Raw genomic sequence first — 27,941 nt, forward strand, 5'->3', positions numbered from 1 at the left:
ACCTTGATGACGTCATGTCTCTACACCAACCAGAACCGAGTAATATTTCCTATAATATTTCAATTCGTCTAGATTGGCTGGTATGACGATGTGAATTTTTTTCAGATAGTAATACTAATGCTGACTAAAACCTCGCAGTCACAGATTTTTTGAAACATTATTACTTTTACATTAAAATATATACTGAGAAAAAAAGTTTTTGCCATGTTATTTCCAAAAAAAACTTCGATCACAAAGCGGACTATCTTAGAGTTTAGGTAAACTCTGTAAAAATTCGGCAATTGTTTTTGAATTATTTGAAGTTGACTTAGGAGGTAGACGGAAAAAATTCGTCAACAACCAAAATAAGGGCCACTCTAATGCTCAGTTATGGCAGACCATAGACTAAATAGTAAAATATGCGGCGGCACGAAAGCTGGAAATAATAGGATAATTTCAATTTTTTTAAATCACATATTATTATTAATGTGATTCAAAAGTAAAACTTCTACTTGACTGGTTTCTTTTTTCAAATGTCGTTTAATTCGGTTCAAAATTGGATAATATTACGTATATTGACTCGACGCCACCTGTAAGAGGTCAATATACGTTCTGATACGGCAGCATCGCGGAATGAAATACCATCGAAAATGGTTGTATCGATTCAGCCTATCCTGTATGTTCCGCATACCGACCAGACCGTGTTTTTTCAGCGCCCTCAAATTCTGCAAGATTGCGATTATTCCGTTGCGTGTTGACGGTAGAGTTTTTTTTCTTAGGGTCTAGATCCAGTCTTAATAGACCATACTAAACTAAGGCTTACACAGCTGAGTTCGGCAGCTGCATGCGCTTCAATTTTCCATACCTATTTTCGACAGATAGCTAGTGGAGAAAAAGAAACACCCGAGGGCCGACGCTACGTTATGAAACTCAAGTTTATGCAGCTTTTACGAACAACACAAAGAAGATATATTGATCGTAGAATCCGTCAGCTCACACTTAATGCGTTTATTATGTACAAAGTAAGCTGCATAACTCAGATTAAGTAAACTGGAGCAATACAGATGTAAGTTAACAGAAAATAATACAGACAGTGTGGTAAAATTCGTCCAGTTACCGCTAAGCTTGAAATCTCCAAATCGTTATCACCGTCACCGCGACCTCGATCTTGTCCATCGTCGGGTGAATCATCGTCTGAAAAATAATAAAAAATACGCTACATTAGTATTTTTAGAACCGCAATTCAATGGTAGAAAATTTCTTTCAATTATTAGTTAAACACTTCGATTAGTCTTCACAGACTTTTGACATCATTATCTATTGGGATGCAATATATGGGAAATAGCCACGTTTCCGTCGATTTGGTTGTAAAAGTAACTTTTTGACCCAATTATTACAGTATAATGTAACTATATTGTATACTATTGTATATAAACTCAATGTAACAGATTAAGAGCCTAATAACACTCGTGAAGTTTACTGTGCTTTGATATTTGCGTCATTTACTCGCATTGGGGTACCACACTGCTGAGCTACATTTAACATCTGATGAGTCCCAGTATAAATATTATCATCTTACAAAGATTGAACCCATATTTTATTTAAGATTAATGGGCAAAGATTGAATTCAATAAACACAACTTGTTCATTTGGTTACAACTGGTTGTACAAAACTGTGTTATATTGGGATCATGCGAATGTTTAAACGAAATTACGAACAGATCAATGATATGTTATCTAAATTGAACGACATGCTTCAATTAAATTATGCACATGGCGTAAGTATACATGGTTATATAGAGAGATATCGGTATGAAGGGCATGAATTCTCTTCATCTATGTAAAATATGCAATACTATCCAAGGTTTGTTCGAATAATTTCTGAAACGCAAGTTTTCTGCGTGGCTCGCATTTTTCTTGATCCGCTTGTCCCACATACGGCTTGTTCATTTGTATCTGTAAAATACTATACCTATTATACTAGTCAAGTTTAGGATTTTTCTTCACACACCAATGAGAAAATGTTTAACTTTTCTTCACAACATAATACTAATGTCGTAGCACTTCAATTTCATGAAATTTATAATCAACTACATACTTCAATTTTCTGGTTTAGGGAAGTGAGTATAGTCAGCAAAAATTATCACTGTGTTTGCTCACCATAATTAGAATACTGTGGTGTTCCTTACAGACCAGTTGAGCCCTCCATCTCTTCATACTCTCCTGCAGGAATCCTTGTAGGTGGTTTATATTCTCTTTTAGAAAGTACACAACACTTCGTAGGGGTGACTTCTGGCGAACCTGGGTGGCCTTACATTGCTCCTTCCAAAGCGAGTCTTCCTCGTATGTAGATTATGAATTCGCTGTGCTGCAGTCGACAGTTGATCCCACACCAAATTCACACAATATCTAAAAATTATTGCGAATCTCATACTAACCATAGTCACCAAACTCCTGGGCCTCCGTGTCGTCTGAATCATCATCCTCGTCTCTGTTCAATTCACCATCATCATCCTCGTTCGGGTCGTCAGTCTCGTCTTCTTGATCATCGTCTTCATTGTTATCGCCAGTATCATAATTATCGGCATCATCAGTATAATCATCATTATCATCATTATCATCATTATCGTCATTCTCATTATTGTCACTATCATCATTATCATCATTATCGTCATTGTCGGCAGTATCGTGATTATCGTCATTTTCGGAATTATCTGCAGTATCATCATTGTCGTCATTATCAGCATTATCGTTATCACTTTCAGCAACAATTTGAGCTTCCGGAAATGCAAGCTCTGCATTTGTGTCTGGAGTTGGACTGTGTTCTTCCAAATATTCGTAGCTTGAAAACATCAAACGCCTGCGCAAAGGGCTTCTGGGGTTCTCAGATTCGATATCAGACAGATATCTAACACGTCCTGAGGCAAAGATTAGTCAAGGATCAGAAACTCGTTCTTCATCTAGGATCCCAATAGAAATAGTGATCGCCTTGACCAACACAACCCGTAGTGAAAATTACTCACGCCCCAGATTTTCCTGATACAAGTGATCGGATCGATATTTTGATTGGTGATTTTTTTGATGTCGTGAATGAGTTTTACTAGAAGACCTAGCACTGTCTTTCTTCAGATTAATTAGGCAAGGTGCAGATTCAATTACGCGAGTAGCTTCCAAGATGCCATCTTCATTCCGAACAATGCAAGTACACCTCTTAGTGTCTGCCGGGCAGCTAAGGGGGATAAAATGTGATATCATTGAAAACACAATTTAATAAAATAATATTTTACTATTTAAAAATACTATATAACAAACATACCAAAATGAACCCGGCCCAATACAGTCAATGGCTGATTTACCCCTGTAATATTGGAAATTAGAAAAATTTTATGGGTAAAGATTTTTATCAATTGTACAAAGAATTTGTATTAATCTCGTAATTACGTTAGCTGATTACGGCATATCGCGGTCGCTGTTGCGAAAATTCTACCATCACTATTTTCACAAATTGGAGTAGACCAGTGGGACCAAAGAGACGTTATTTCGGGGGGAATCGAGGTCCATGGGCCAAACTCTTCGCAAAACTGATAAGTAATTATTGCCCAACTTAAACTCCAATGGTAAGAAGTAAATACAACTTGCACCAGGAGGATGTACGTACTCATTAAGTAGAAAAAAAAAACCGTCTGCACACGATTTGCTTAGAATCAACCATTTTTTTGAAAATGAAGTGAAAAACAGTACCGGCTGTTTTTCATGACATTCCGGATCGCATTGCGGAGAATGAATTCCTTTAATTGTCGTAGCACTACATTCAGCCACTCCGCATACTCCTCGTGGTGAACAAAGAGGTTCTGGTAGGGGTGTACGGAAACAAGTTGGAAAGCCTATGTTAAAACGATGTAAAATAAATGTTGTGTACCAAACCACAAGTCATTGAACTAAATTCAGTTTTGTTGTCACGAAAAATGCAATGGCAATACTCATAGATCGGCTAAAAGCAACTATGGATAAATTTAAATATTTTTGAAATTGCAAATTTTTGTGACTCGTAAAAACGATAATTTTTTAGTAAAATTAAACATATTTAAATATGCTTGATGGTATTGATCACCAAGACCACCTAGACCAGATTCAAATCGGAGAAAATTGTTTTGATTCTTGCAGTACTTTACGTGAAGTCATTTGTGAAACTGCTCTTACATATTTTCGATTTCTGCGGTACTTTACGTCGACCCACTTTCGAAAATATTTTTATAAATTAACACTAATCAGAATTTCAGAACCAGTATAAAAATGTATGCATTTTTCAAATTGAATTTTTTATACTTTTGCCAGAAAAAATTTAAAAAGTTTCTTTACGTTTTGCTGTAAAATTATGAATTCTGAAAACTAAGATACACCTATTCCGAAACTGGTATCTACTGTAGTTACCTATACAACTTTTTGGAAGAAAGTTTTTGATATACCGATCCTCCCCAATAAAAATCACTAATAATACTATTATGTTGCATTAGTTTCTTCAGGCTTGTAAAATAGCGTAATCGTATCATTGAGGTCTGTGAAATGTTTCCATTTATGAATATAGCAGAATTGAATTTTCATAAACACAAGCTCAATTTCCTGTTTAAAAAATCTGTTCATTATTACATTTCATGGAATGTATGAACACTTGATTAAATCGTAATGAATTAAGAGCAAGAACCTTCAGTCGGATAAAGTTGTTGATTGGCCATTGGTATGGAGCAATTGCAGGGTTCGGCATATTCAGTAAGCAGTGTTACGTCACATAATCTTCTGTGAACACGTGCGCTGGTATTAGCCGATGGTATAGCTTCCGTGAAGATACAGTCAGACTCTCTCCGTCGCATCAGCTGATCAGAACACAAAATCCAAGAACGAACAGTGGCACATTTGCATAGACCGAGAAAAAACTCGCCGACTTCAGAACTATCAGCAATTTTTGACTTCCTTGGAATATTCCGAAGTTCGACGAATAACTGCAAGGGAAATGTTGGTGGGATTAAGGTAAAGAAATATTTGAAAATAGTTCTACTAGATGATAGAAGATTGGATTAAGGACAAAGTATGTGAGAATTAATACATACGGCACAAAATTCTTCACCAATTTCAACGAACACACACTGTTGGAGATGCAGCTGCTGGGTCCAATGCCCAATGTTGTAGCTTGGATACTCGTCATTTCCTTGTGAAACTGAGAGAAATAAACCCCATCCAGGATCGTTGTCATTACTTTTGTCAGTGTCATTCAATCCGATGGTTTTAACGTAAAATAAGATCACAAATATCATCAAATATGTAAGTATAAACATAGCCTGCTAGTCATTGGTCGCAGTTCCCGCCGGGAAATTCGTGACACGGACGTCAGTCAGGTTGTCACCAGTCGCCCAGAGAGACAGGTGGTGCCAATCAAGCCAGCTGTCAAAACATACACTGCTGCTCTCTCTTGAATTTTTAGTACACTCATTTTTCAACATATGAAAAATCAACCGATCGACCACGGAGCTTATATATGAGGAGAATTATTGACATAGGCTTCTTGGCTTTATTTGCGATCAGAAAAAAGGAGCCCGATCATTTTCTCACAATATTCTAGTAAGGATAGCGCTCGCTGGTGACATAATGTCAGGTTCATGGCGTCCGTTTGTTATTGTTTGTATCACGTGATCGCCACAGATCCGGGCATTCCGCTTCTACACCTGACACTAGCAACGCCAGCGCCTCTAATGTAGAAAGATCTGGCTGCAAGTGTATATATATATAGGTATATCAGTGTCAAGTGTTAAGAACGTAGAGAGTTGTGAGGAAGGAGTCAGATGTGTGCAGATGTGCCTGGCTACAGCCGCTGCAGCGCAGCTTTTCGGATGAACCAATGGAAAAGTTCCGCGAGTTGACGTGAGACGCTGTTTTCAAAACACTTATTAAATGACATTTTCAAATCTCAATTAAATAAAGTTGTGTGTTCCATTTATTAAATCTATCGTTAAAAAATTTGGAATTCAAGATATTTTCATTTTACTACGTTAACAGCAAAGAATCCTCTGGTTGAACCCTTACTGCTAATCAGCGCCATTCTGGTGACTTATTGAATTACCGTGTGATGCCTTATGGCGGACACTTCCACTTGAAAACCCAGGTGACATTGTCCTCATTCCATCTACCATCCGTAATAAGTCGAGAGGTCCGAGAGGTGTACGAGTACTGTACAGTGGTTTTGTAGAATAGCGATAATACTTCGTTAGGAATGGGAAGAAAGGAGTCACGAATGACGTACAAGCGACGATAGAATTATTTGACACGTCCGCCTTTTGCAACGATTAGTTGTTTGAGGTTATGGAATTATATAACAAAACTTAAAAAGACTACATTGTTATTGTTGTGACATTTGGTGATAGTAATTTTTATCGTTTCCAAGTATGCTAGCATTTTTAATAATTTGTCATCGGTATTAGCCCGTAATGATTGACGGATGTTATCTCCGTAGCAGAAGTTCCTTTCCACCTGTGAAGATAATGATATTTTTAAAAATATAACCTGTTCATCGAGGTTACGAAAGCACAATTGAACAACTCGAGTAACGTAGGTAAAAAGATGTCTGCAGTTTCATACAATCCTCGGGATATGCCTGGTAGGCAAGAAATAATAGAGCTTGCGAGACTCTTGCGACAGAATGGTGATAAAGTCCTAAGCGCAACAAGTAAATTATCCTTGTCAACATCGCTTTTGAACAATTTGAACGAAGCGTTTACTTTAATTGTTGACGAAAATGAAGACTTGGAATCCTCGTTTCGAGTATGCAATAGTTCAAAGATTGACATATTCAGAGACCTCAAGTTTCTCCATGACATCGTTCAGAAAACGATCAGCTTGAAAATTACCCACAGACCCAGTGATTGTAAAACCAATGTCGATATAACAAAATTTAGACACTTAAAATACCTTGAACTACAAAAAGTTTGCATTGAATCTGTCCGAGGATTGCAAGGGGTCAGAGGACAATTAGAAAATGTTGTATGTGCCGGTGGCAGAGGTGTTGGTTCGGTCGGAAGACTGCTGGGTATGTTCGGAAAACATAATTTTTTCTACACCTCTCATTAGCAATCGTAACTAAGAAACCAGAATAAATTGAATAATACTTATGCATTTATTGTATCTCCCAATATAGCTGCTTGTGGCGGGGATGCGAGTGCAGATTTTGTATGGGGATCCTTAAAATCTCTGATATTACCTTACAATGCATTGGCCAGAATAGATAAGTCTCTGGAACTAGCGCCATGGTTGCAAACGTTGGACCTGAGCCATAATTTAATATCATCGGCAAAGGAAATAGACTGTTTGCCAAATTTGAGAAAAATCAACTTGGGATATAACAAATTAGAATCAGTACCAGAATTTAGTAAGCCTGTGTTCCACAGCTTGCAAGTTCTTGTATTGAAGAATAACTACATAGAGGACATTAGTGGTGAATAAACAATTTGGAAAAACCTTAGATTTTATGAAGAAATATTTACTCTGCTGATATTCATATGAGTATAATATTAATCACATTTCTTTAGGACTCAAGGGATTGGAATCTCTCTCCGAGCTTGATTTGTCGTATAACTGCTTGACAGATCACTCGGTATTGTGGCCCTTAGAGAATATGTCTGCACTTTTGTGGGTTTCCTTGGAAGGAAATCCTCTAGCTTTTCATCAAAGACACAGAATATTTTCTATCAAACATTTGCATCCAAGCCTAGCATATAATAAGGTATGATAAAAGATTTTTCATTATTATTTGTTACGTTGACTAATGTTATTCTTGGATATGAAGGTCAGAACTCAAAACACTTTTTTATAGTGTTAACGTTTCAGCCCTGATGGGAGCCCTCCTCAGAACCAATTTATTTAAACCATCTGTCACGAACAAAAATAATAAAATAATGTACAACTCCTTTTTTTAACAACTCCTTTTTTTTTGTTCGTGACAGATGGTTTAAATAAATTGGTTCTGAGGAGGGCCCCCATCAGGGCTGAAACTTTAACACTATAAAAAAGTGTTTTGAGTTCTGACCTTCATATCCAAGAATAACATTAGTCAACAAGTCACCAAGGTCAAGAAAAAATTGTCTTCATTATTTGTTACGTTTGGAGTCTTCGATCTGGAACACAGTTCAATATGTACTTCGTAACGCCTGTCCGATCAATCGTTTTTCCAACTACTTCTACTTTAAATATGCTTTGTCTTCACATGTGTCAACATCCCCAATATTTGGATGCACCAAATTATATTAAATGCTAATTGGTACAATAAAGGTACCAACATTAATGTTCTTGGAATGCAAAATATTAACTAATTGCAAAAAATTATTGGAAAACACTTCTCTGAAAATTTAATTTTCTCCAATGTAAAAAATAGTATGCGTACTTAATTTGTAAGAAATTCACATAATTTTCATCATGTCAATTCTGAATATGAATTTAAAATCTATACTATAAAAATATGATGGTGATTTTGTGTTGTCTTTTTGTTCTAGTTTATACTGGATCAAGTACCACTCTCTAAAGCTGAAAAGCAAATTGTCAGTGAAAATCGATTGTTCTCAATCAGATCTACACGCTCTGTATCTGGTGATGATTTAGCATCATTATCGAATTCTATAAGATCTGATGTTACATCAACTTCTTTCGAGACAATGATATTCAATGAATCTCTGACTCAGAGCCAATGTGCAGATGTAACGAAACACGAGCGTCCAAAATCTCGAAAAAAGAGAAACATAACAGCCGCTGTCATTACAGATATTGATCACAGTAAACAAGATGGCAAGTTGGATTCCAGTTTAATTTCCAACATAGGTAAACGCATTTGCAAATCATATAAACGTGTAAATCATTATTTATTCATCTTTTTCCATATGATGTAATAATAATTCTGTCACACTTTGCGAAACAGAAGCATCGACAGAGCACTTGGATGTCAAAAAACAAGTGGAGGCTTTGCGTGAAAAATATGGTGAAAATGATTGGCTGCATGAGCAGGCTGGGACATTCGTTCAAGATATTATGGGATTGGAACGCTCCTCTGGTCCCCTGCTGTCTTACAAACCAGCTCAAACCTCTGCAAATACACCAGTCGATGTACCAATCAACGACTCACCTTCTAAAAAGTTGGATAATTCGAGCGCAGCTACAGAACTTACTGCCGAGCCCTTGATAGAAGCAAAATTTAAGCAAATAGATGAAGATGACAATGAATCCATTGGTGTAGAAAATGAGAAAGACGAAGAAACTTTGGACAGTAATAATTTACTTGTAAATGAAATTGTCTCTGTATCCACAGTTACGCATTCTCACCCGGAGCCTGCATATGACGGTGACGAAGGTGAGTCTATTTCACAATTTATATGTGCATGATTAAACACAAAATGCGATTATGATACAAGCAGTGTGGTATTAAGATAATAAAATTACTTATACTTGATTTTAATACAGAATGAGTATTGATCAACTATCTGTATTTTTCTGTGTTTAGAGAAAGGCGATTTATATGTAGTGCAGAAAAAGAAGACCGCAGATGAAACTGAACGTTTATTTTTGGTAGTCACACCTGAGTATGTTAATCATCCTACAAATTGGTGGAATTATCTTCAATCAACTGTTTATTTAACTTTGTTAATCTCAACCATTTTCGATATTACAGTGATATAAAGGAAAAAGATGAAATGACGGGTAGGGTAAAATGTCGCTGGGCAACCAACATGGTTCTCTCTTGTGTAATGGGTAGAGGGGATGTAACAACTGTCGATATTATTTTTGACACAACTAAAAGAGATCGACAATATAGGACTTATTTCATGGAACCTAATGACGCTAAGGTATAACTTAGACACGTACTAATAACGTCAAACATAAAGCAATTCTTTGTGTTGATATACATAATAATATCTCTATTTTGAATTGTACTTGTAGCAATTGGTAGCTACTGTTAGTGAAATAATAAATGGACAACAAATAGCATTAAAAGTTTACAAATGCATAAAGTGCTCAACTCATTTCTCGCAGGACGTAGATCGTACAGCATTAGCTTCAGTTTTTATATCAGGTGAGCTCATGTGCAATTGACTATCTTTGGATTTACTTTTCAAAGCTGGAACTGCTAATGTAACAAATGGATTAATTTGTTGTCTCAAAATAATAAAATGTGCTTAAACAACTCTGTTAATCTATGACTTGGCTCAGATTTGAAAGGACCCAAGTGCCCTACATGTGGAAGCAGCTTTGTCATTGAAGAAGATGAACTTCTGACTCCAGAAGTAGATAAGCATGCTGCTGTTAAAGGAAAAGATTTCAACGAATTATTGCCGGAACACTTACTAGAACCGCCAAGTGATATAGGACTGCAACATTCAGAATCTCATTCGAGTATTGGTGAGTCTTTCATACACGAATTGATAAGCTTTGATTTAAGATAGCCAGTATTTTGTGTACAAAACTTTTATAACCAATTAACTTTTTCACTAGCAGAATTGCAAAAATTGAGAATTGAAGTATCTTGCTTATCATTTTTTTTCTCACAATCAGTATTGGTTTATAATTTTTAAATATTGTGTTGTTAGATTTACGTAGGAATTAGCTGAATTTTCTGTAACGTTCTCTTTCGATTTTTTTTATTCTCATAGCAATACCATACAAAAATGATCCACAGTTGACAATCTTTTACGAAGTTGTTTCAGAATAAACTTTTCCTAAACTGTTGTTATGTAGTGCTTTTAATTTGTAGTACATAATGTAACTTACTAATCCCTGGTGCAGGTGCCATGGAAAGTGACATGCAAATTGTTCCCAGTTCTATGGTGTACCCTGACTTCCACACCCAAGCCCAAGCCAAAGTCCAAGTGCAGTGTAAGCTCTACCTAATCATGATAATGCATATTAAATTTCACCCTCCTGCCCTTCGCTTCTGGACTTTGCCACTTTGAAGTTGTTCATCTGTCAATGTTTTGTGCCTCCAAACATCTTTTTGAATAACATCACGAATTAAATGACTGCGGGATTTTAAGATATAGATATTATTATGAAACTTCATCATAGTATAAATATCTGAACTGATGATATATAGTTAGCTCTGCAGCCCTGAGAAATAGAACGAAAAACGAAAAAATTACAGTGAGCCTATAGCCATGATACATTCAAACTACAAAAATTCCTACAACCCGTTCTTATTGATTTAAGTTATATTTATTTCAACTCAAAATTGAATTATCCTTAAATGAATGGAATAAATGCATATAAACTACACCTATTCTATTTCGATCCTCTTATCAATTTTGATGTATCCACACATTTGATATATGCTTTGAACAGATAATACGATAATATGACACATTTTTTCCAAATCCACATTAGGAGGCAAGGGACAATTGTTTCTTTGTTTTTCACTTGATATTTACTACCAAGAAGACTAGGGTAGCTGCTTACCTGGAATTACTAGGATCATAAATGTGAAAGCTAGATATTTCACCAGTTTCTATAGTGTCGTTGCTTGGGAAATTTTAATGAAAGTCACTTTTGCAATTTTTCATAATGTTATGCATTTGTATGAGTAGACCTTCGTCATCCAAATCAATCCTACCTCAAGTATTATACTTTCCTTGGTTCCTCGGATTTTTTCACACATTTTCTTTCCTTCTTTGCTTGGATTGTAGTTAACTTACTTCTGACATCTGCAAAAGATACGCATTTGCATTGGAACTATGTAGTATCTATGGAATGCATACTTTTATAAAACCTGTTGCTATTTCTACAATCTTTATAATATCTTTTATCTATGAAGTCGAAAATGATCCAAAAGGTTCAGGGCATTTGTATATACATATTAAACAGAGAATTAATTTTTAGAATATCAACTCTGCCTTACATGCTTTGAATATAATTTGATTAATTAATATAGTAACCTGATACTTGCAATTTAGATATTCAAATATACCACAATGACAATTTAGTTTCGCTAATTTTAATTCTCAGGGTTATTTTTATGCAATATTACATAACCATTAGTTTGTCAAACACTGTTCACATCAATTCATGTCAGAAAATTATTCGGCCTAAATGCAACATAATTTCAGCAGTTGACCACTTTTTCTTGGGTACTGTTAACATTGGTTCAAAGTATGGACTCCTAAAATGTTAACAAAATGCTCTATTTAATCAATTCTGTTGAAACAGAAATTTCCTTTGCTGTGTGTTTACCCTATTCTGTGCTATAATTTCCAAGCTTGTGGAATACATTGTGGATTTTACAGCTGAATTCACAGCAGCGCTCAAATGATGCCTACTGTATAGAATGACATATTAATCAGTTTTTCAAGTAATTAGCCTTATAAAAATTTTTCTACGACAGATAAACTTTTATACAGGGTGAGGAAAAAGTATGGAAACTCCTAAAAATCTCTCAGGATTCGGTTAAAACAAAAATTACCAAGATTAAATATTACGTAATTTTTAACAACAGATTCAGTCGTGACCTTTGATTTGACCTTCCACCTCATCTTCAACGTAATTTTGAGATGAACTTTCTTTTTTCAAATGTGAACCCTTATTTTTGGTGCCAGAATTCTCAAGAGTGTGAAATTTTACGTCCAAATATGTGTTAAGGTCTAACGTGACCTCTATGGGTCAAATAATGGTCAACATTATGCTTGGTAACAACATCGCGCATAATTTTGAGAATCCGCATATCACGCAAAATGTTTCACACAAAAGTTGCCAGATTTGGTCAGGATGATCTAATCTGCTTTTGAAAGTTGATCTTGAAGTCAAACTTCAAGGTTCACTATTCTTTGATGAAAGTTTTGATTTTTATTAGTATTTCGATAATTCTTGACATTTGGTTACATATATTATGCAATACTATTCTATCCTAGCTATAAACAGAATTGTTTTCGTATAATATTTGATTACTGTACGACATAAGAGCAGACCTGATGTATTTATAAAAATTACATGGAATAATTGAAATTTTGTGTCGGATGTAAAAAATTGTGTTACATTTACTGTCAATGTGTGAATGTCGATAATTATTTCACAATAGGAAATATAAGCAGCTTATTTTTCTAAACACAGGCTCAGCAACTAGTCTAGATGACTCAAGAGAATCAACCCCGTCAGTTGGAACAGTGACAAAAAAATATGAAAGTGATATTGAGATCTTGAGCAATCCAAGTCAAAGTAGTATTGAAGTATTGGACGAAAATTCAATGTGAGTATCGAGGAGTTAGTACAGAGATTTATTGTCACAATAAATTATTTGCAATAATTTTTCGACTTACATCTTGTGCTATCCCACATTGTAAATCAAACGTCAGATACAGCTTTTATTAGTTATAGCATTAAAGTAGTCTTATTTCATCTGGCACCTTTAAAACTTGAATACACAAATATGAACTTGATATTTCAAATTTCCCCTAGATCCAGCTCAACGCCGATTAGAAAAAGGTCATCAGAAGAGAGACGAATTGCAGTAGTTCCTTCTTTGTTAACAATACCAGACGTGAATATTTTACCTGCAGGTTTGACCGAAAGCAGTTCTTCTGGTCAGTACTAGTCAAATATCGTTGAATGAACAAATTTATAAATTGGAGTATTACATTTTGATCGATTAATTGATAATCTACCCTGTGATGTCCTCATGCTTCCTAACAGGTTCCTTAACCGATAGCGTGTGCACTACGTATGAGAATAAACGTCTAAAGCCTGCAGAGTCTAACACTAAATTGATTACAAACGCATTGAGTGGAAATGGAACAGATACGATGGTTGACCAAAAAGATGCAACTCCTCAACCTGTTACCAATCTGAGTTCTATTCTCGGGGGTAAATAAACTAGAATACTAATTACTAAAAATATGTGCAAAGTAGTGTACCCCAAAGTGTTCAATAAAACCAGTTAACATGGTAGTGTGATAGATAAATAATGAAACTACGTGAAAAATGCAAAAACGGTTCAATAAAAACTGTTAAACTTGGTAAATATGATCACGAGTGTTATTTTGAATCCAGGACTGTTATCCAGTATGAAAATTGGACCAAGTAAATTATCATCACCCATATCTGAGACAGATCCAGCATTTGTTGGCAGTAGTATCCAGTACTCGTATACAAATTATAGCAGCATTGATCATAGAGTAAAGCTCCACATTATTCTGCATGTTTTCGAACATCCACAAGAAGACCTCGTTCTTCTTCTTAAAGTGAGTAATGAAGTTCGTTCATAAATTTGTAAAGCCATTGAATTTTCGGATGATTTTCTTTAATTTCCTCTGCTTACATCTGCAGGCAGACATATTGACAAAAGATATGTCTAGAACGATTCCAGGATGCCTTATTTTATCTACTTCTAAGGTTTACCTCTTGAAGATTATTGGACCCGAAGGGTAAGTTTAACCTTAGCTTTGTATCTCATGGCAAATTTGACGGATAGAAAAAGCCATTTTGTTAGAAAATAAAAAGACGAAACATGAAGATGTAAACAATAATCAACTCTAAATCCATTTCGTTCTATTCTATTTAGTGGGTGTAAATCTAAATGTGTTATTTTTCATCACCAACAGAGAAGATCCTCAGAAATGGCTACAAAAAGAATGTAGCTGGACGATGGATAGACTTCGGACATTTGCTCCATTACCTTTTAAACAGGGAATTCTAGTTGATTTTTATCAACCTGGTACACTTGAAGAGGCATCATCAAATACAACTCTAGTGTGTATTCTTCAAGATTTTCAAAGGACGTCAAACTTCCTGTCATATCTCACCGGTACTAAGCCCCTTGTTAAACTCTTTAAATGCTAAGTAACACAAAGCCAATCGGTATTTTATAGTGATGACTTGTGTTAAAAATATTTTTTGATTAAAATGAGTCCAACCAACATCTGCATAGAATTAGAAAACTCTTAGTCAATAATGACTTGGATAAATATCTTTGATTCACAGACTTGTTATTGCCGGATAGCTGTGAAGTCAAATACTCGGTTCCGCAACATTGCACCTCTCGATTAAACGACCTCCTCAAATTTTCCAAGAGTCATCAGGATGGGGATGCACTTCGCTTGCTCGCTTTATTTTCTCGCTGTTCAATCAAATATGAAAATCAAAATACAATAATTAAAGTTGCCGGATTGCTAGTGACGATGTCAACATTGTTGGTAATGGAGGACAATATGCAGTGGCTGATACCCCAAAGTTCGGAAAAACCTGTAATTGTAGCTGAACAGGCAATGAGCAATCTCATTGAAGTGGTTAGTACATTACTTACACCAATAAAATTTCATTCATTGGCAAGCACATGCAATACTTTATTTTTCATTACTTTGTAATACATCATATTCATGAGATTGGCACTTCAAATTGCTAGGAACACAATGGCACTTCATTGACTCTGAGCTATTTGGATGAGGTAGCTGGTACAGAAGAAACGTGGATCATTGAATTTGTATCGTCAGGCGCAGTTGAAACTGTTATAAATTCAATCCAGCCACCATGGGAGGATCTTTTTTCTGTCCCCTTGCAGGTAACCCATAGAACACCACTGAATACTCCAAAAACGTAAAAAGGTAGGAAATGAGATAGCAAATGAAACTATTTTATTTATTTGTACAAACTAAACAACCCCACTGTTATAGCTACATTTATTATTAAACGCGGAAGGGTTTCAATAATTTGGACCTGTTTCATGACATGGCCTAAAGTACTCGTGTTTTTTCTCCTATAATGTAAATTTTAAGCACTTTTTGTTTACTGCTGAATTATAATTTATTAATTGACGTATTTTTTACTCATAGCAGCAAATGTAATATCTCGGTAAAATGTGAGAAGTTTTTCACTAATCGATATTGCTTATGAATTTTTAGTGTGTTATCGCCAAAAAGTTATAACTGGACTTGTTTTATTTTGTCTTAGATCAATTTGTATTGTTAATTGTAAGATGTAGTAGAGAATTCATGGCTGCAGATTACATGCATATAACTTTTATTTGTGTAAAATGACTATAATCCAGTCAACGTTAGTTTGTAAATTAGTTCTTGTGTATTATATTTTAATTTTAGGACTATATTGAATATATTGCCACTACTTTCGTCAACACTTATTTTATTCAAATTAATCGTTTACGTCTTGGTTCGCTGTATGACTTTTTTTCTCTAAAATGTAACGAAAATTGATATTAATGTATAATCGTGACACATATCGCTCAAAATATAGATATAGCCTGATGAACACCCAACAAGTATGCATGTCGTCATTACTGAGCTGTGATAAATACGTATTTAAGAATAATTGATATACACACTAAATACATGCATACTTATTCACTATTTTAAACAAATACTAGATAACACGGTATATACACTCCGGAAATAACTGGAAAAAATCTGGAAATTTGCTGGTACCTCAGGGTACTCATCAAAATTTTATTTAACTAACGCAAAATTCACTTTCAATAATTTCGAATTCGAAAAAATCAAATCAGATTCATCGCCCACAGAAACTCTGTTTGCTTTGGTTTTTTGATTTATTATTGTAAATTAAAAACATTTAAACGAATGGAACAAAATGATATTCTTGTAGCCCATGTTTTGTTAAATTATTAGTCGATCATTAATAGAAGACAGCTGCAATGGATAATCTGTGACTAAATTGAACTTCTCTCTTCTAATTTGAATCAATCTGAATTATGATCGACCCTGGGTAAGAGGTTCAGTAATACCAGTAATCGATGTCAAGGTACCAGGAATAAAATGTCCATTTAAGAAATCCGAGAAAAACCCGGGATTCTTTTTTCTGTTTTCAGTATACACCGTGTAAGATGGTACTTGTGTGTCGTCAGTATTGTATAAATTATGCCTCTGTTTAACTGAGAATGCAACCGTTCATAAGTTAACGATATTCTAATGTGCTGAAATAATGTAATATGTTGATGAGTGGTACGATAATATTATGAGATTAATATCTCTGCTTACGGAACTAACAAATTGTATAATAACGTTGAATAAATACTATTTTTATATACATGTAGTAAATAGTTGACCAATTTGTCTTTGATTTAGTGAAGCTGTTCGCTCAAAACGAGCTGTTTTAAATTCAGCACCCTTAAGCACACATAAAGAACGTAGAGACATTTAACGAGGCATCTATCAAGATGCAGTCATTTATTGCGCATTATACGGCGCCTACCGTTTCATGCCGAGGGTAGTAATAGCAGGAATGACGTACTACTTTGTGTTCTGATCATCGAGTGGTCAAGGTACCACTGGACTATTCTAATATATTCCAATCCAATAATATCGCTGCTTACATAGTGATCCACTATTTTGCATACTAATAATAGGATGTAAAGCCATTTGGTATGCGTTATCTCGCCTCGGAAAATGTCGGGGGAAGCGGGGCAATCCTCCCTGAAAAAAATTATTCATTTTTTCTATAAGTCGTCTTTTATCCGTCTGTGGAAATATTCTACAAGTAATTATAGTAACTTGGCAAATTTCTATCAGTGTAAAAACTGATGAAATTCTCAGAATCGATTTGTATGCATATGCAAAGTGTTCCATTTTTTGATTTTTTTTTTTGTTCAGAATTCGTTCAAAGTTTTTGTACCTACCTACGTACCCTTGATTTGCGCGCATCATCGGCAAATAATGCGACGGAAATCTCTGTCGAAATATTCTTAATTCACAGCCTGTGCCCTCATCGTCATCCTGAGAGAGTGATGGGCCCATTCTATATGCAGATATTTCTTTTGTATGGTTCAGATACAGTCTGGCTAATGTTATAGGAGTCGCATATTAAATTAGTCTCTCGTTTTCAATTGACGTTAGTTAAACTTATAACGTTCACAGATTCAAATTAAGAGTAGTATAATATGAATGCTACAGTATGCTGTATCAATTTTTCACCAAGGAGAAACTTCCCAATTATAAATAACATCTTTTTAAAATTACATTCAACCGATCAGAATTCGCGTTGGGATACTGAATCGTTTCAAGAAGTTCAGTGTTGTGGGGCATTCCATGCCGATTCAACCAGGTTTTAAACTCACCATTTTTAACTTTGTCGAAAAATTTTCAAATGATATGGCGTTTACAATCCACAATTTTGTCACTCGTCATTTTTTCATACTACGGGTTTCGATTTATGAATGTTTCGAAGTTTTTCTATCTTTTTTAAAAGTCTTGAAAAATTCTCTGAAATATCATTTATAGTTTTGATCATTTGAGAATCCGTTTCGTAAAAATTTCTAAAATATCTAAAAACTTCTCGCAAATATTTACAGCGCTATTACAAATATGTTAAAATTGTATGAAAAGTGAAATTAGTTCTTCACTCACTTTTTGTCGTATTTATGAATATTTTGTTTCAAACCAATTTCTACTTCTTTATAATTTTAATTTCTGAAGAATCTTATGGGTTCGATAATGATACAAATTTTGGTAATATTTTAAAATTGATTTAATACTGACGTTTACGAATCACAAGTCTTAAAAGTGTTACAAAAAGTTTAATAAAAAATCGTTTCGTCGTGTACTTTACTTTCAAATACTCAGCTTAGAAACCAAATTTACACAAATTTTTCGGGGATTTTCAAGAAAGTAAACGACAGAAATATTTCAACATTGATAATTCAAAAACCGTCGTACAAACAAAATAAAATAAAGGAGAGAGTTTTAGAGACGTTACTATCATGTGACAAAGTTTTTTAAAATTGCAAATGATGAGGACAAAAAATGGTCAAGTCAAGGCATGAAATACCATACATACCTATGATTACAGTTTGTACGATTTCGCAAATATCGTTGTATAATTCATATCCAATTAAGATTAAGTTCGCAGAAACTGCATAAATTGTATTCTAAGATGCGAATGCATCTCATTTTTCAGAAATGATAGTCAGAGCTGTTAGAACCCAGGACGAAAATACTCGATTGAAACGGTATGGAGATTTTCAACAGGTTCATTATTATTCATCTCAGATTCTACATACCTGTAGTTGGATTACGTATGCTAATCACACGGGGCCATTCAAATGTTTAAGTCGCTCTTTATTGGAGTATAACAATCTGTGATCATACCATACAAATGTTATTTAATTAGCTATTTGCGTTCAGATAATTGATCATCAATCTTGCATTGCTTTAAATTGTAGTTCATCTTATTATTCGTTTAATTAAATATAAGACTTGAGTTTAAGAAGTAGATTTTGATTTAATTTGCTTATATGTACTTATATGTACTACAAGATCTTTACAGGAAATTATATTATGCATTCTAATCTGGAAGTATTGCACTCTACAGACAAATACAAGTTTCCACTTCTATCAAGTAATTTGCAATATAAAAAAATTTCATTTCTTCCAGGAAATTACAAAAATGTTGAAACGATTTATCATTTGGATTGTATTCTCGTCGTATCTGTATTATGCAATAAACTGCAGGAGATAATAAAATAAAAAAAAAAGACTACGTCATTAATATTTATAATTATATCTTAAAATTTATTTTTGTGTCTATTATATATGGATCATGTCGATTACATGCGGTAACACCTTGCATTATGTCAATTAAAAGAGAGGAACCATTTGTTTTAACAGATGATGTAGAACCTTGATACATATTACATTGCATACTTATCTTGCATAACGGGAGGTGTTCTGAATTCTAATTTGTATTGCGCATCATGATAATTCTAATGCAAGCAGTAAATTTCCATGTATTTTATGAACTCTAACCACAGTCACAAATATTATTATACATTGTGACTTTTAATTAATCATTAACATATTGTACCAACATTGTTTCATCCACTTTATATACTAGGTAAATCTACTATGAAATAATAAGTTTGTACTTTCGAAAATGGGATTATGAAATTGATGTGGATATATTATATAGTATATTATAGTACAGTTTATAACAGTAAATATATGTATAGAGTGTATATTATGATAACTTCAGTAGGCAAACATTTTCGGCGCGGAATTTATTTGAACAGTTATGTCACAAATTAGGATTATTTGGTGACGATTTGCTTCAGAAAAAAACTGCACTCAAAACCACTGAGGATTTAACTTCTGTTTTTCTATATTTGAATATTTTTAATTGAATACTAATGGACCTTGATTCACTCCATAAAAAAAAATGCTTGTAACAAATGTATTTTGCAGACCTGATTTATCATTATGCAAACCACTTGTTTCTTCTTTTTTTATTTTATTTCATTCATGTGTCTAATTAGTTCATCATCATTATGACAAAGTATTTAAATATAATTGGAGTATTGAAATTCTATTGAAGATACGGAAGGACATAAATCTTGGTATTAAATCACTTCCTGCAGCCATCAATTTGGTGCTCCCATGCGGAACATTGACTTAAATTTTTGGCACCTCGGTTTTGTATGTATCTGCATTAGATCGGGAGAACGAAGACTGACCAATCGGTTTACACGCATGGTAATGACTAAGTGTTGCCAGAATGTATTTAGCTTGGTTTCAATTATTCGATGCTATCACAGTCAGTCTCACACCTTCGAGGGGATAAGGTCGGTTCCGTTACATATTATTGCAAGATGTACCATTCATTACGTAAATATTTCAGTACTGCTTAACACTGACAACAAAAGTATAAGTCGCATTATTATTTTCTATTTATTAGTAATTATTATTTTAAACACCTATTTTACTCGACATGATACACCACCGCATGTAGAATTTATCAATAATTAAATAGCATTCACCTTCTCAGAATTGTGTGAAAAGAGTATAATTTACACTTTTAATATTATACGCTTCAACTTTAATTGAGTATTTTTCAAAATATTTCACAAATAATTTTAGTAAAGAAAAAGCAATTATTCAAGTAATAAACTTCATATTTACTTGATTTTGATTCTTACAATTCCGTCAATTTATATGCTCACCTCATAGTGTAAGTACTCAATTTTTGCATGAGCCAAATGAAGCTTTCGTCACATTCATTATATCTTTGGCAAAAATTATTTTTGAAGCACAATTGGTATTCAGTCTATTTCATTTTGAATTACATTCGATTTATGAAGAAAGTTTGCTATCCGTGTCATTTGTAGTTATTGCAATGCATGAAAACATACTATCATATGTTACTGCCTGAAAAATCTTTATTTGTATCTAAAACATGTACAAATAAAGTTTCTACGTTTGTACTCATTTAGGTTTAACAGATTTGTTAGAGAATTTTTCTACAGTAGGCCGCGATGTACCTGCTATATCGAGCTTCTGCGCTTCTTGCAATATGTAAGTTTTTTTTTAAAATTATTCGTCAAAGCCCTGAGGACTGAATTTGTAATAGTAATTATTGAAATTGCTTAGTTCAGGTAGTGCATGGAAATTTCGGGTACAGCAAACAGCGTGAGTATAACAGTGTTGAACATACAAATACAGTATCACTCGACTAAACCTCAATAATAATAATTCTTATATGCTGAATAATTATTTTGCATTATTGAGAAAAAATGAATTTTACCGAAATCGTGAAACAGGTTTTGATACTATGATAATTATTTCAATTAGATCAGCATACGTGGGCGCAATATCACAAGCACTGTGCAGGAAAGTGGCAATCTCCTATAGCTTTATCCTCAGCCAATTCCAAAGTATTACCATTGCCGGCTATAGAAACAATCGGTTACCATGATCTGCTATCTGGTCCGATAAAATTGACTAACAATGGACATTCAGGTAAACTGCTAGAATTAAGCTCAATATACTTGTTGCAAGTGTAGCTTATAGTGTAGCTTTCTCATGATCAGTGATATTTAATCTTTATGCTTCCAGTGGCATTGCTCATCCATAAGGGTCTCTCAAAAAAACGTCTACCGTATGTATTTGGCGGTTTACTTAATAAAGATCAGGACTATGAACTTGAAGGACTTCATTTTCACTGGGGTATGAAGAATAATCGAGGATCCGAACACATACTCAATGGAATTAGGTATGCTACCTCACGTAAGCCAAATTATTCCACAGAATTAGGGTGAAAATATTTTAAGCCATTTAAAAAAATAATGTGACAGAGCTTATTATTCACACCACCCATATATACCTTGCAAAAAAGCAGATCTCTGGTACTTTACTCAAGGATTTTTCTGCCAATGCGATAGTTGGAAGTTTCATCTTTCTAAATTCTTCAATTGCTTCGGAATGAATATTTTATAACCACTTGACAAATACTTTTATAGACAATCCGCTTCATTTCACGTGTAATTTTGTAGCTTTTAAATAATGACTGCAGTATTTTTATATAAAATCTGAAAATCTTTGAGGTGTTCATTATGGCTGGAAAATATAAGAGGCAAAATTACAGAAAGATCAAAAGTTTCACTTCCAACCATTGACTAAAATTGTATAATACAATGATGATGTACTAGAAATCTTTTTCACGGTTCACAGAAACTAGAAGTTACATTCCTGTTCTTACAGATTTCCAATGGAGATGCACATTATTCATAGAAATATGAAATATCCCACTGTAGATGAAGCATATGCCCATGAAGATGGTCTTACTGTTTTGGCGGTCTTTTTCCAAGTAAGCAATAGTATATTGTATACCAAGTGCTAAAATTTCCGCTCGCCTTTGGCACACACCAAAGTTTTTGTAACACGTGTGTAGAATTTGCTTTTTTTTCCTTGCCAAAAGTCCCGGATGGAGTCGTATCGATCAATAAATTGACACATGTACCTATGTAATCAGGAAATTATGACAATATATCTGTATTTTTTAATTCATTTACAGTATACTATTAACTAGTATAAAAGTTTGGAAGTAACTTTTTCATCCGCTGTTGATTTTAATTGCCCTCTAGTCGGAAAAGAGCTTCAGAATGTATTTCATTACTAACATTGGCATTTCAAAGTATTTTAATGTTTCGGATTAAACGTATCCATGCTTATACCAATAATACACTTAAAGAAATGTAAAATTTTTGAACATGGTACTTCACATACGGCATTGAACTGTATGCAAAATATTTTGTGTCACAATGTGTATCTATGCACTTAAGCGAGAATTATACATATTTCTGTTTTTTTTTCAGTTACAAGAAGAAGACAATAATAAGCTTTCTCCAATACTAAACACATTTCCAGCAGTCCATTGGTTTAATTCTTCAGTAAAAATGGATGTATCAATTACTCTGGCTTCCCTCATGCCAGAAAACACCGACATATTTTATACTTACAGGGGTTCGTTAACTACTCCCCCATGCTACGAGGTGGTAACATGGATTGTTTTTCCCAACCCTGTTCAAATATCTTTCAGACAAGTGCGATTTCAATTTTTTACAATTCTGTAATTATCATAATATGTACTTTCTTGTGACTTATATCTGTAATATGTGTTATCATTCAATTTTCAGATGAATCAGTTCAGGATGCTTTCGAGTGGCGATGAAACATTAGCTGATAACTACAGACGACTCCAAGAGCTTGGGAACAGAAAAGTATACGTCAGAAGGATGGATCCAAGTTTTGCAAGATCTGATAACATGATTAATTTGAATCTTGAAGAATTGAAGTGGGTCTGGCAGTAAAAATATTTTTTTTAAATGTACTCAGTAGCAAGTCAATTCGACTTCAATAATTCTGCATTGATACATTGATGTTTTGTTTCATTCGACGTACAAAAGAAAGTATAATGATACCTTATATACAAATAGATTGCCACACCCGTTACTGATTTAGACAAATATTTATCGCAATTATAACTTGTGTTCAAACTGCCAACATCTGAATGTTGGTTCTTTTCAAATTTTGGAAATAAAAATGTACTCTAGTGTTAAGTATGCATGTTCTTCAAGATGAGCGGGGGTTCGGTTTGTACTAAATTTGAGTATAAATTTTGAGACCTAGTCTGAGTTGAATGATTAACAAGTTTTGAAATATTAAGATGTATTGTTTATTATACTTAATGCTTCATTTCGTGGACAATAAATTATATTATGTAATATATATTGGATAAAGTGTAGTAAATAAATTAGAATTAACACGTTATCTGCATAAAAAGTCAATTTAAGCTGTGTGGAGGGAAAATAACTTGGTGAGTTAACCCGTCAAGGTATTTATTAGTAATTAAAACAATTCATAATTATTGTGATTAACGGGGAACGAGTATTCCGAATAAAATAAGATTATTTAAAATTGTTTGACTCGAATCGTTTGATATAACTTGAATGAACGAATTCGAGTTCTATCGAGCTTAGAAAAAATTGGCCAAGTTCTTTGGATTGACATGCTGCTTGATCGGAGTAATTGTTATATCTGTCATCGGTAATGACGGTCATTAACCGTTTATTTTAGGAATAGAGCGAATAGAGTGATGACTGGTGCCATCAGTTATCCGCTGATTTGTTTCACAACGGTTTTACCGACTGTTGTTATTTACTTGCCCAGAGGCGGTTTAGTTATCATTTGTATTGCTGGATATTTTTATACATGCCGCATCCGTCATCGCACGGTCATCGCGCCCACAAGAATATTATGCGTACATACATACACGCACCATTGACAGGGCAGTCTAGTTTTGTTGGTATTCCACATTAAAAAATAAATCCGACACCACCTGCAGTGAGTGTTGTTGTACTGATCGTGAGCCAAATTTTGGCGCATTACATGCGCTTAGCTGTCTTACACGACTTGATTTTATTTTTTAAGCCACGGTGAATGGATCGTATTATCAGCTGTTAAAGTGTACAATAATTTGTGTTTAAAATCGAGAACTGTTGACGGGCCATTATGCGGTGTGTATGATCACAAAGAAATCGTGATCGCGTAATTGGTTAGAAATAACTCGGGAGTGAAACGCACAATTCGCGTCAGCCTCAAATATAGAACTGCGGATGTGGTGCGGCACGAGTTTTTCTTGCATGAGTTAAAACTCGTGCGGAAATATTCTCTGTAACTTCCGCTTCACGCGTGTGTTAACCTCCACGGCAATGGGCATTACTAATTGTTTTGCCCAGTGAGTTTTCTGCGGACTGTCGAGTATACTTTTGTGTAATCTGACGCTTTACCGAACATACGTCAAAAATGGTTTTCGAATCGGTCATCGCCGAACTCCTCAACAAGGTGTTAGGCGATTATATTGAAAATCTTGACCACAAACAGCTCAAGCTGAGCTTGTGGGGAGGTAAAGATAATTTCTAAACTATACCGCATCTTAACGTTTATTTGGCAATGCTTTTCTCAGTCCATTACAGGACTTGTAATAGAGCTTGTAGCTCACGGACGAGGAAACTGCAAGTGAGTCAATGTTCCGTGTTAAGTTGGTAGCACTGTAGAGTACAGCGTTTTGAATGTCAAGAGACCAAAGCAGACACGCGGAAAAACTATTTTGTTAAAATCATTATGCACACATACATGCAGTATATTATTTAACTAATAAATTATTTTCATGCACTGAACGCTGTTATGCAACGGAGATTATTGTTCTTATTTATATTTATATTTTGGCTCGCTATAAATTAGTCTTTATTTATGAGGATAAAAACTATTTCGTTTTTATTCGTTTTACGTTATCAATGTCTAACCGTCATAATTTGTTATCAACTACGCATGGAACTCATGCGTGATGAAGGCTTTGCTTGCCGAATTTTACAAACTTAATTATTAACCAAAATTTGCTTCATTTTTTGGTACTCAATAAAATATATCATTTAATTAAGCCTAATATGTCATTCCAATGTAATCCAACCCAAGCCTCAATCAATCCTGACACAAGTGGTTTTAGAAATATACTACACGCATTGCAAATTGTTCTTTCTTCCTTTCTTCTTGTCACTGTATTAAACACAAATTATAGTACATAACCAGCAACATATTTCAGAACACATACCTTGTAGTTTCTTGATTAAACAATGTATCATGGTCCATGTCCTGCTAATTCCCAACACTTTTTAAAGATTTGATTGACAGGACAAGGACTTGAATTTGGGTTGAAATATATTTCCATTTTATTTAAAATATTCATTTTTTGTGTATCAACTTATCTCAGCTTTTGATAACGAAATTTATCTATGATCAAACAACAGGTTTTCCTTTAATCCTATAACCCTGTTATGATAATATACGATTAACTGCAGTACTCTGTCTTTATTACGATTTTATTTTGCTGAGAACGTAATTTTTCGAAACCGATATACATTTGTCAATCTATAGAATTAGGCAGAAAATTTTACCGAGAAAATAACTGTAAAATCTAAAATCAACTATAGCATCAGTGGTTGTTTTGTACAGCAATTGATGAAGTAAATGGAAAACAGATTTGAGTACATGACAATATCAAGGAAATGGAAATATTTTATTTCTCAATTTTCCCTTGTTTACAAGATAGATGTAACTTGTACTCTTTTTCCAACGATAAAAGTTTACACCTATGTGGAATAAATCAATTTCCAGCATGTTGATGTGAAATAAATTGATTTATTTCACTTATTAGAATGATGTAAAAGAGAAATAAAAGGTCAAGGTCAAACCTAGATTGGATTAGTTTATTTGAGTATAAATCGTATGAATGAATTACGAACTGCTATGTAACATTTTTACTATTAACCACTAATCTTTATATGTAGAGACTGTCAACACTTTGCAAAAATGCTTCCCGGAAATAGATTATCAAAAGAAAACTTAATTTATGATTTGGAGTGGTTCCTATGAACTCTAATCGTATCGTTGGCACAAACTCAAATTAAAAATAAATTGGTTATGTCAAAAATCAAGGCATCCTTAAATATCAAAGATAACTTACAACATTTCATCTCAAAAAAACTTTGTTAGATTTCATTTCAGGATTGTTACTGGACTATTGATTGTTTTATCCAGATCTTGAGTCACCAAATCAGGGCTTAAATTGAAATTCAGAACTTTGACACCATTTTCTTAAAAGGCTTGTACGCACCATTGATGAAGCGTACTCGGTTTCATTCGTAGTTTTTCATTGGGTATACATGAAAAAATGATGCTGATAAAAGTCGGAATTCTTAGCATGTTAATGAATATGGCAATTTATCACCTTATTTTTACCTGCAACAAGAATCAAAAATCAAAACAAGCGTTTTCTGATTTTCATGTTGCCAATTATTCTGACTGGTCAATGTAACACGCAATCAATTTTGCAAGGATTATTATAATTTATATTTCATATTTCTATGATGTCTGCATTGTCAAAGGACAGTTTTGCTCAACTAAATTTCTTTCTTCTAAATTTCTCTTCTAAATTTCCTACATGGTTTTGTATATATCAATAGATGAAAGAGATAATCCAATTTGTAAAGTTGGTAATTTTTTGCACCACCCACTGATTCCCGAACTTTCTTCCAAGCTTAAGACGACAATAAAGATCACGGCTTAAACTTTTTTTCACACATATCATTCTGTCAGCTTATCTTAGAAGTTTCGTAATAATATTCAGATATTTATGGTATAATATACAGAGATGTGAAATTTTAAAATATCAGGTTTAAGACAATGAAGTTCAGTTTTCCATGCATTCCCTCAGAATTATTTCAAAAGAATGTATTTGTTTGAATTGGTTGCACTTGACATACTTTTTATTAAGAAATCAATCGTATAATAAGCACTTACAACAAGTAAATTTAAATTGATTATTGATTATTTTTTCAGGGGATGTAGTACTGAAAGATTTATTAATAAAGGAATCGGCACTTGATAAACTTGACCAACCCATCAAGTTAGCCTATGGCAGGCTGGGTAAGTACACATTAAAATTGGACAATAATAGTCATTCAGCATTGAATCAGTATGAATTGTAAATTTAAATGTTTGTATCAGTGCTCCAATAGTAAACAAATTCAACGAATACACCTTGAGCATTTAATGAATAATTTAGTTTTTATAATTACTGTAAGACTTCAAATATCGGCTTTA

The 27,941-nt window shown here is 33.9% G+C and overlaps 4 protein-coding genes across 13 annotated transcripts in view; 3 read left to right on the forward strand and 1 right to left on the reverse strand.

The window, feature by feature from the left end:
• Nucleotides 1-868: 868 nt before the first annotated feature.
• LOC124300920 (uncharacterized) lies at nucleotides 869-5,711 on the reverse strand. The gene is made up of 8 exons (XM_046755423.1): nucleotides 5,085-5,711; nucleotides 4,682-4,976; nucleotides 3,721-3,863; nucleotides 3,421-3,560; nucleotides 3,296-3,337; nucleotides 3,003-3,208; nucleotides 2,418-2,897; nucleotides 869-1,173 (listed from the first exon to the last, which is right to left on the reverse strand). Exons 1-8 carry the CDS (start codon nucleotides 5,307-5,309, stop codon nucleotides 1,016-1,018), a joined length of 1,689 nt encoding a protein of 562 aa, XP_046611379.1. The 5' UTR covers nucleotides 5,310-5,711; the 3' UTR covers nucleotides 869-1,015.
• Nucleotides 5,712-6,114: 403 nt separating this feature from the next.
• On the forward strand, nucleotides 6,115-17,040 carry LOC124300918 (serine/threonine-protein kinase 11-interacting protein). 5 transcript variants are annotated; one of them, XM_046755422.1, is made up of 18 exons: nucleotides 6,115-7,054; nucleotides 7,163-7,459; nucleotides 7,554-7,747; nucleotides 8,514-8,835; nucleotides 8,933-9,361; nucleotides 9,512-9,590; nucleotides 9,680-9,854; nucleotides 9,949-10,081; nucleotides 10,219-10,407; nucleotides 10,792-10,881; nucleotides 13,102-13,237; nucleotides 13,447-13,571; nucleotides 13,681-13,851; nucleotides 14,038-14,228; nucleotides 14,314-14,411; nucleotides 14,589-14,791; nucleotides 15,160-15,272; nucleotides 15,389-17,040. In XM_046755422.1, exons 1-18 carry the CDS (start codon nucleotides 6,589-6,591, stop codon nucleotides 15,581-15,583), a joined length of 3,606 nt encoding a protein of 1,201 aa, XP_046611378.1. In that variant the 5' UTR covers nucleotides 6,115-6,588; the 3' UTR covers nucleotides 15,584-17,040. The 5 variants fall into 5 exon arrangements, with proteins under 5 accessions (XP_046611378.1, XP_046611377.1, XP_046611374.1 ...); XM_046755418.1 differs by having other exon boundaries at nucleotides 6,116-7,054; nucleotides 14,968-15,272; XM_046755420.1 differs by having other exon boundaries at nucleotides 6,116-7,054; nucleotides 10,042-10,081; nucleotides 14,968-15,272.
• Nucleotides 17,041-20,528: 3,488 nt separating this feature from the next.
• On the forward strand, nucleotides 20,529-23,600 carry LOC124301532 (putative carbonic anhydrase 3). 2 transcript variants are annotated; one of them, XM_046756696.1, is made up of 8 exons: nucleotides 20,529-20,566; nucleotides 21,215-21,296; nucleotides 21,372-21,410; nucleotides 21,573-21,740; nucleotides 21,837-21,993; nucleotides 22,482-22,587; nucleotides 23,096-23,323; nucleotides 23,417-23,600. In XM_046756696.1, exons 2-8 carry the CDS (start codon nucleotides 21,257-21,259, stop codon nucleotides 23,588-23,590), a joined length of 912 nt encoding a protein of 303 aa, XP_046612652.1. In that variant the 5' UTR covers nucleotides 20,529-20,566; nucleotides 21,215-21,256; the 3' UTR covers nucleotides 23,591-23,600. The 2 variants fall into 2 exon arrangements, with proteins under 2 accessions (XP_046612652.1, XP_046612651.1); XM_046756695.1 differs by having other exon boundaries at nucleotides 20,534-20,646.
• A 917-nt stretch (nucleotides 23,601-24,517) lies between these two features.
• Nucleotides 24,518-27,941, forward strand: part of LOC124301531 (vacuolar protein sorting-associated protein 13) — a 29,853-nt gene continuing 26,429 nt past the window's right edge. For all 5 annotated transcript variants that reach the window (XM_046756689.1, XM_046756690.1, XM_046756692.1 and 2 more), the window contains exons 1-2: nucleotides 24,518-25,185; nucleotides 27,678-27,764. In XM_046756689.1, the coding sequence (XP_046612645.1) occupies nucleotides 25,086-25,185; nucleotides 27,678-27,764 (187 nt within the window). In that variant the 5' untranslated portion in view covers nucleotides 24,518-25,085. The remainder of the gene's footprint in view (nucleotides 25,186-27,677; nucleotides 27,765-27,941) is intronic.

Source organism: Neodiprion virginianus, chromosome 3 (assembly GCF_021901495.1).
Source record: "Neodiprion virginianus isolate iyNeoVirg1 chromosome 3, iyNeoVirg1.1, whole genome shotgun sequence".
Lineage (NCBI taxonomy): Eukaryota > Metazoa > Arthropoda > Insecta > Hymenoptera > Diprionidae > Neodiprion > Neodiprion virginianus.

Bases quoted from the DNA above. Each gene is read 5' to 3' on its own strand.
- LOC124300920 (XM_046755423.1), bottom strand. From the start codon at position 5,309: ATGTTTATACTTACATATTTGATGATATTTGTGATCTTATTTTACGTT. The intron at 3,561-3,720 runs GTACTGTTTTTC...ATTACTTATCAG, and splicing joins AATGTCATGAAAAACAGCCG to TTTTGCGAAGAGTTTGGCCC. The intron at 2,898-3,002 runs GTGAGTAATTTT...TCTTTGCCTCAG, and splicing joins GTATCAGGAAAATCTGGGGC to GACGTGTTAGATATCTGTCT.
- LOC124300918 (XM_046755418.1), top strand. From the start codon at position 6,589: ATGTCTGCAGTTTCATACAATCCTCGGGATATGCCTGGTAGGCAAGAA. The intron at 7,055-7,162 runs GTATGTTCGGAA...CTCCCAATATAG, and splicing joins TTCGGTCGGAAGACTGCTGG to CTGCTTGTGGCGGGGATGCG. The intron at 15,273-15,388 runs GTTAGTACATTA...TCAAATTGCTAG, and splicing joins TGAGCAATCTCATTGAAGTG to GAACACAATGGCACTTCATT.
- LOC124301532 (XM_046756696.1), top strand. From the start codon at position 21,257: ATGTACCTGCTATATCGAGCTTCTGCGCTTCTTGCAATAT. The intron at 21,411-21,572 runs GTGAGTATAACA...TATTTCAATTAG, and splicing joins TTTCGGGTACAGCAAACAGC to ATCAGCATACGTGGGCGCAA. The intron at 23,324-23,416 runs GTGCGATTTCAA...TTCAATTTTCAG, and splicing joins TTCAAATATCTTTCAGACAA to ATGAATCAGTTCAGGATGCT.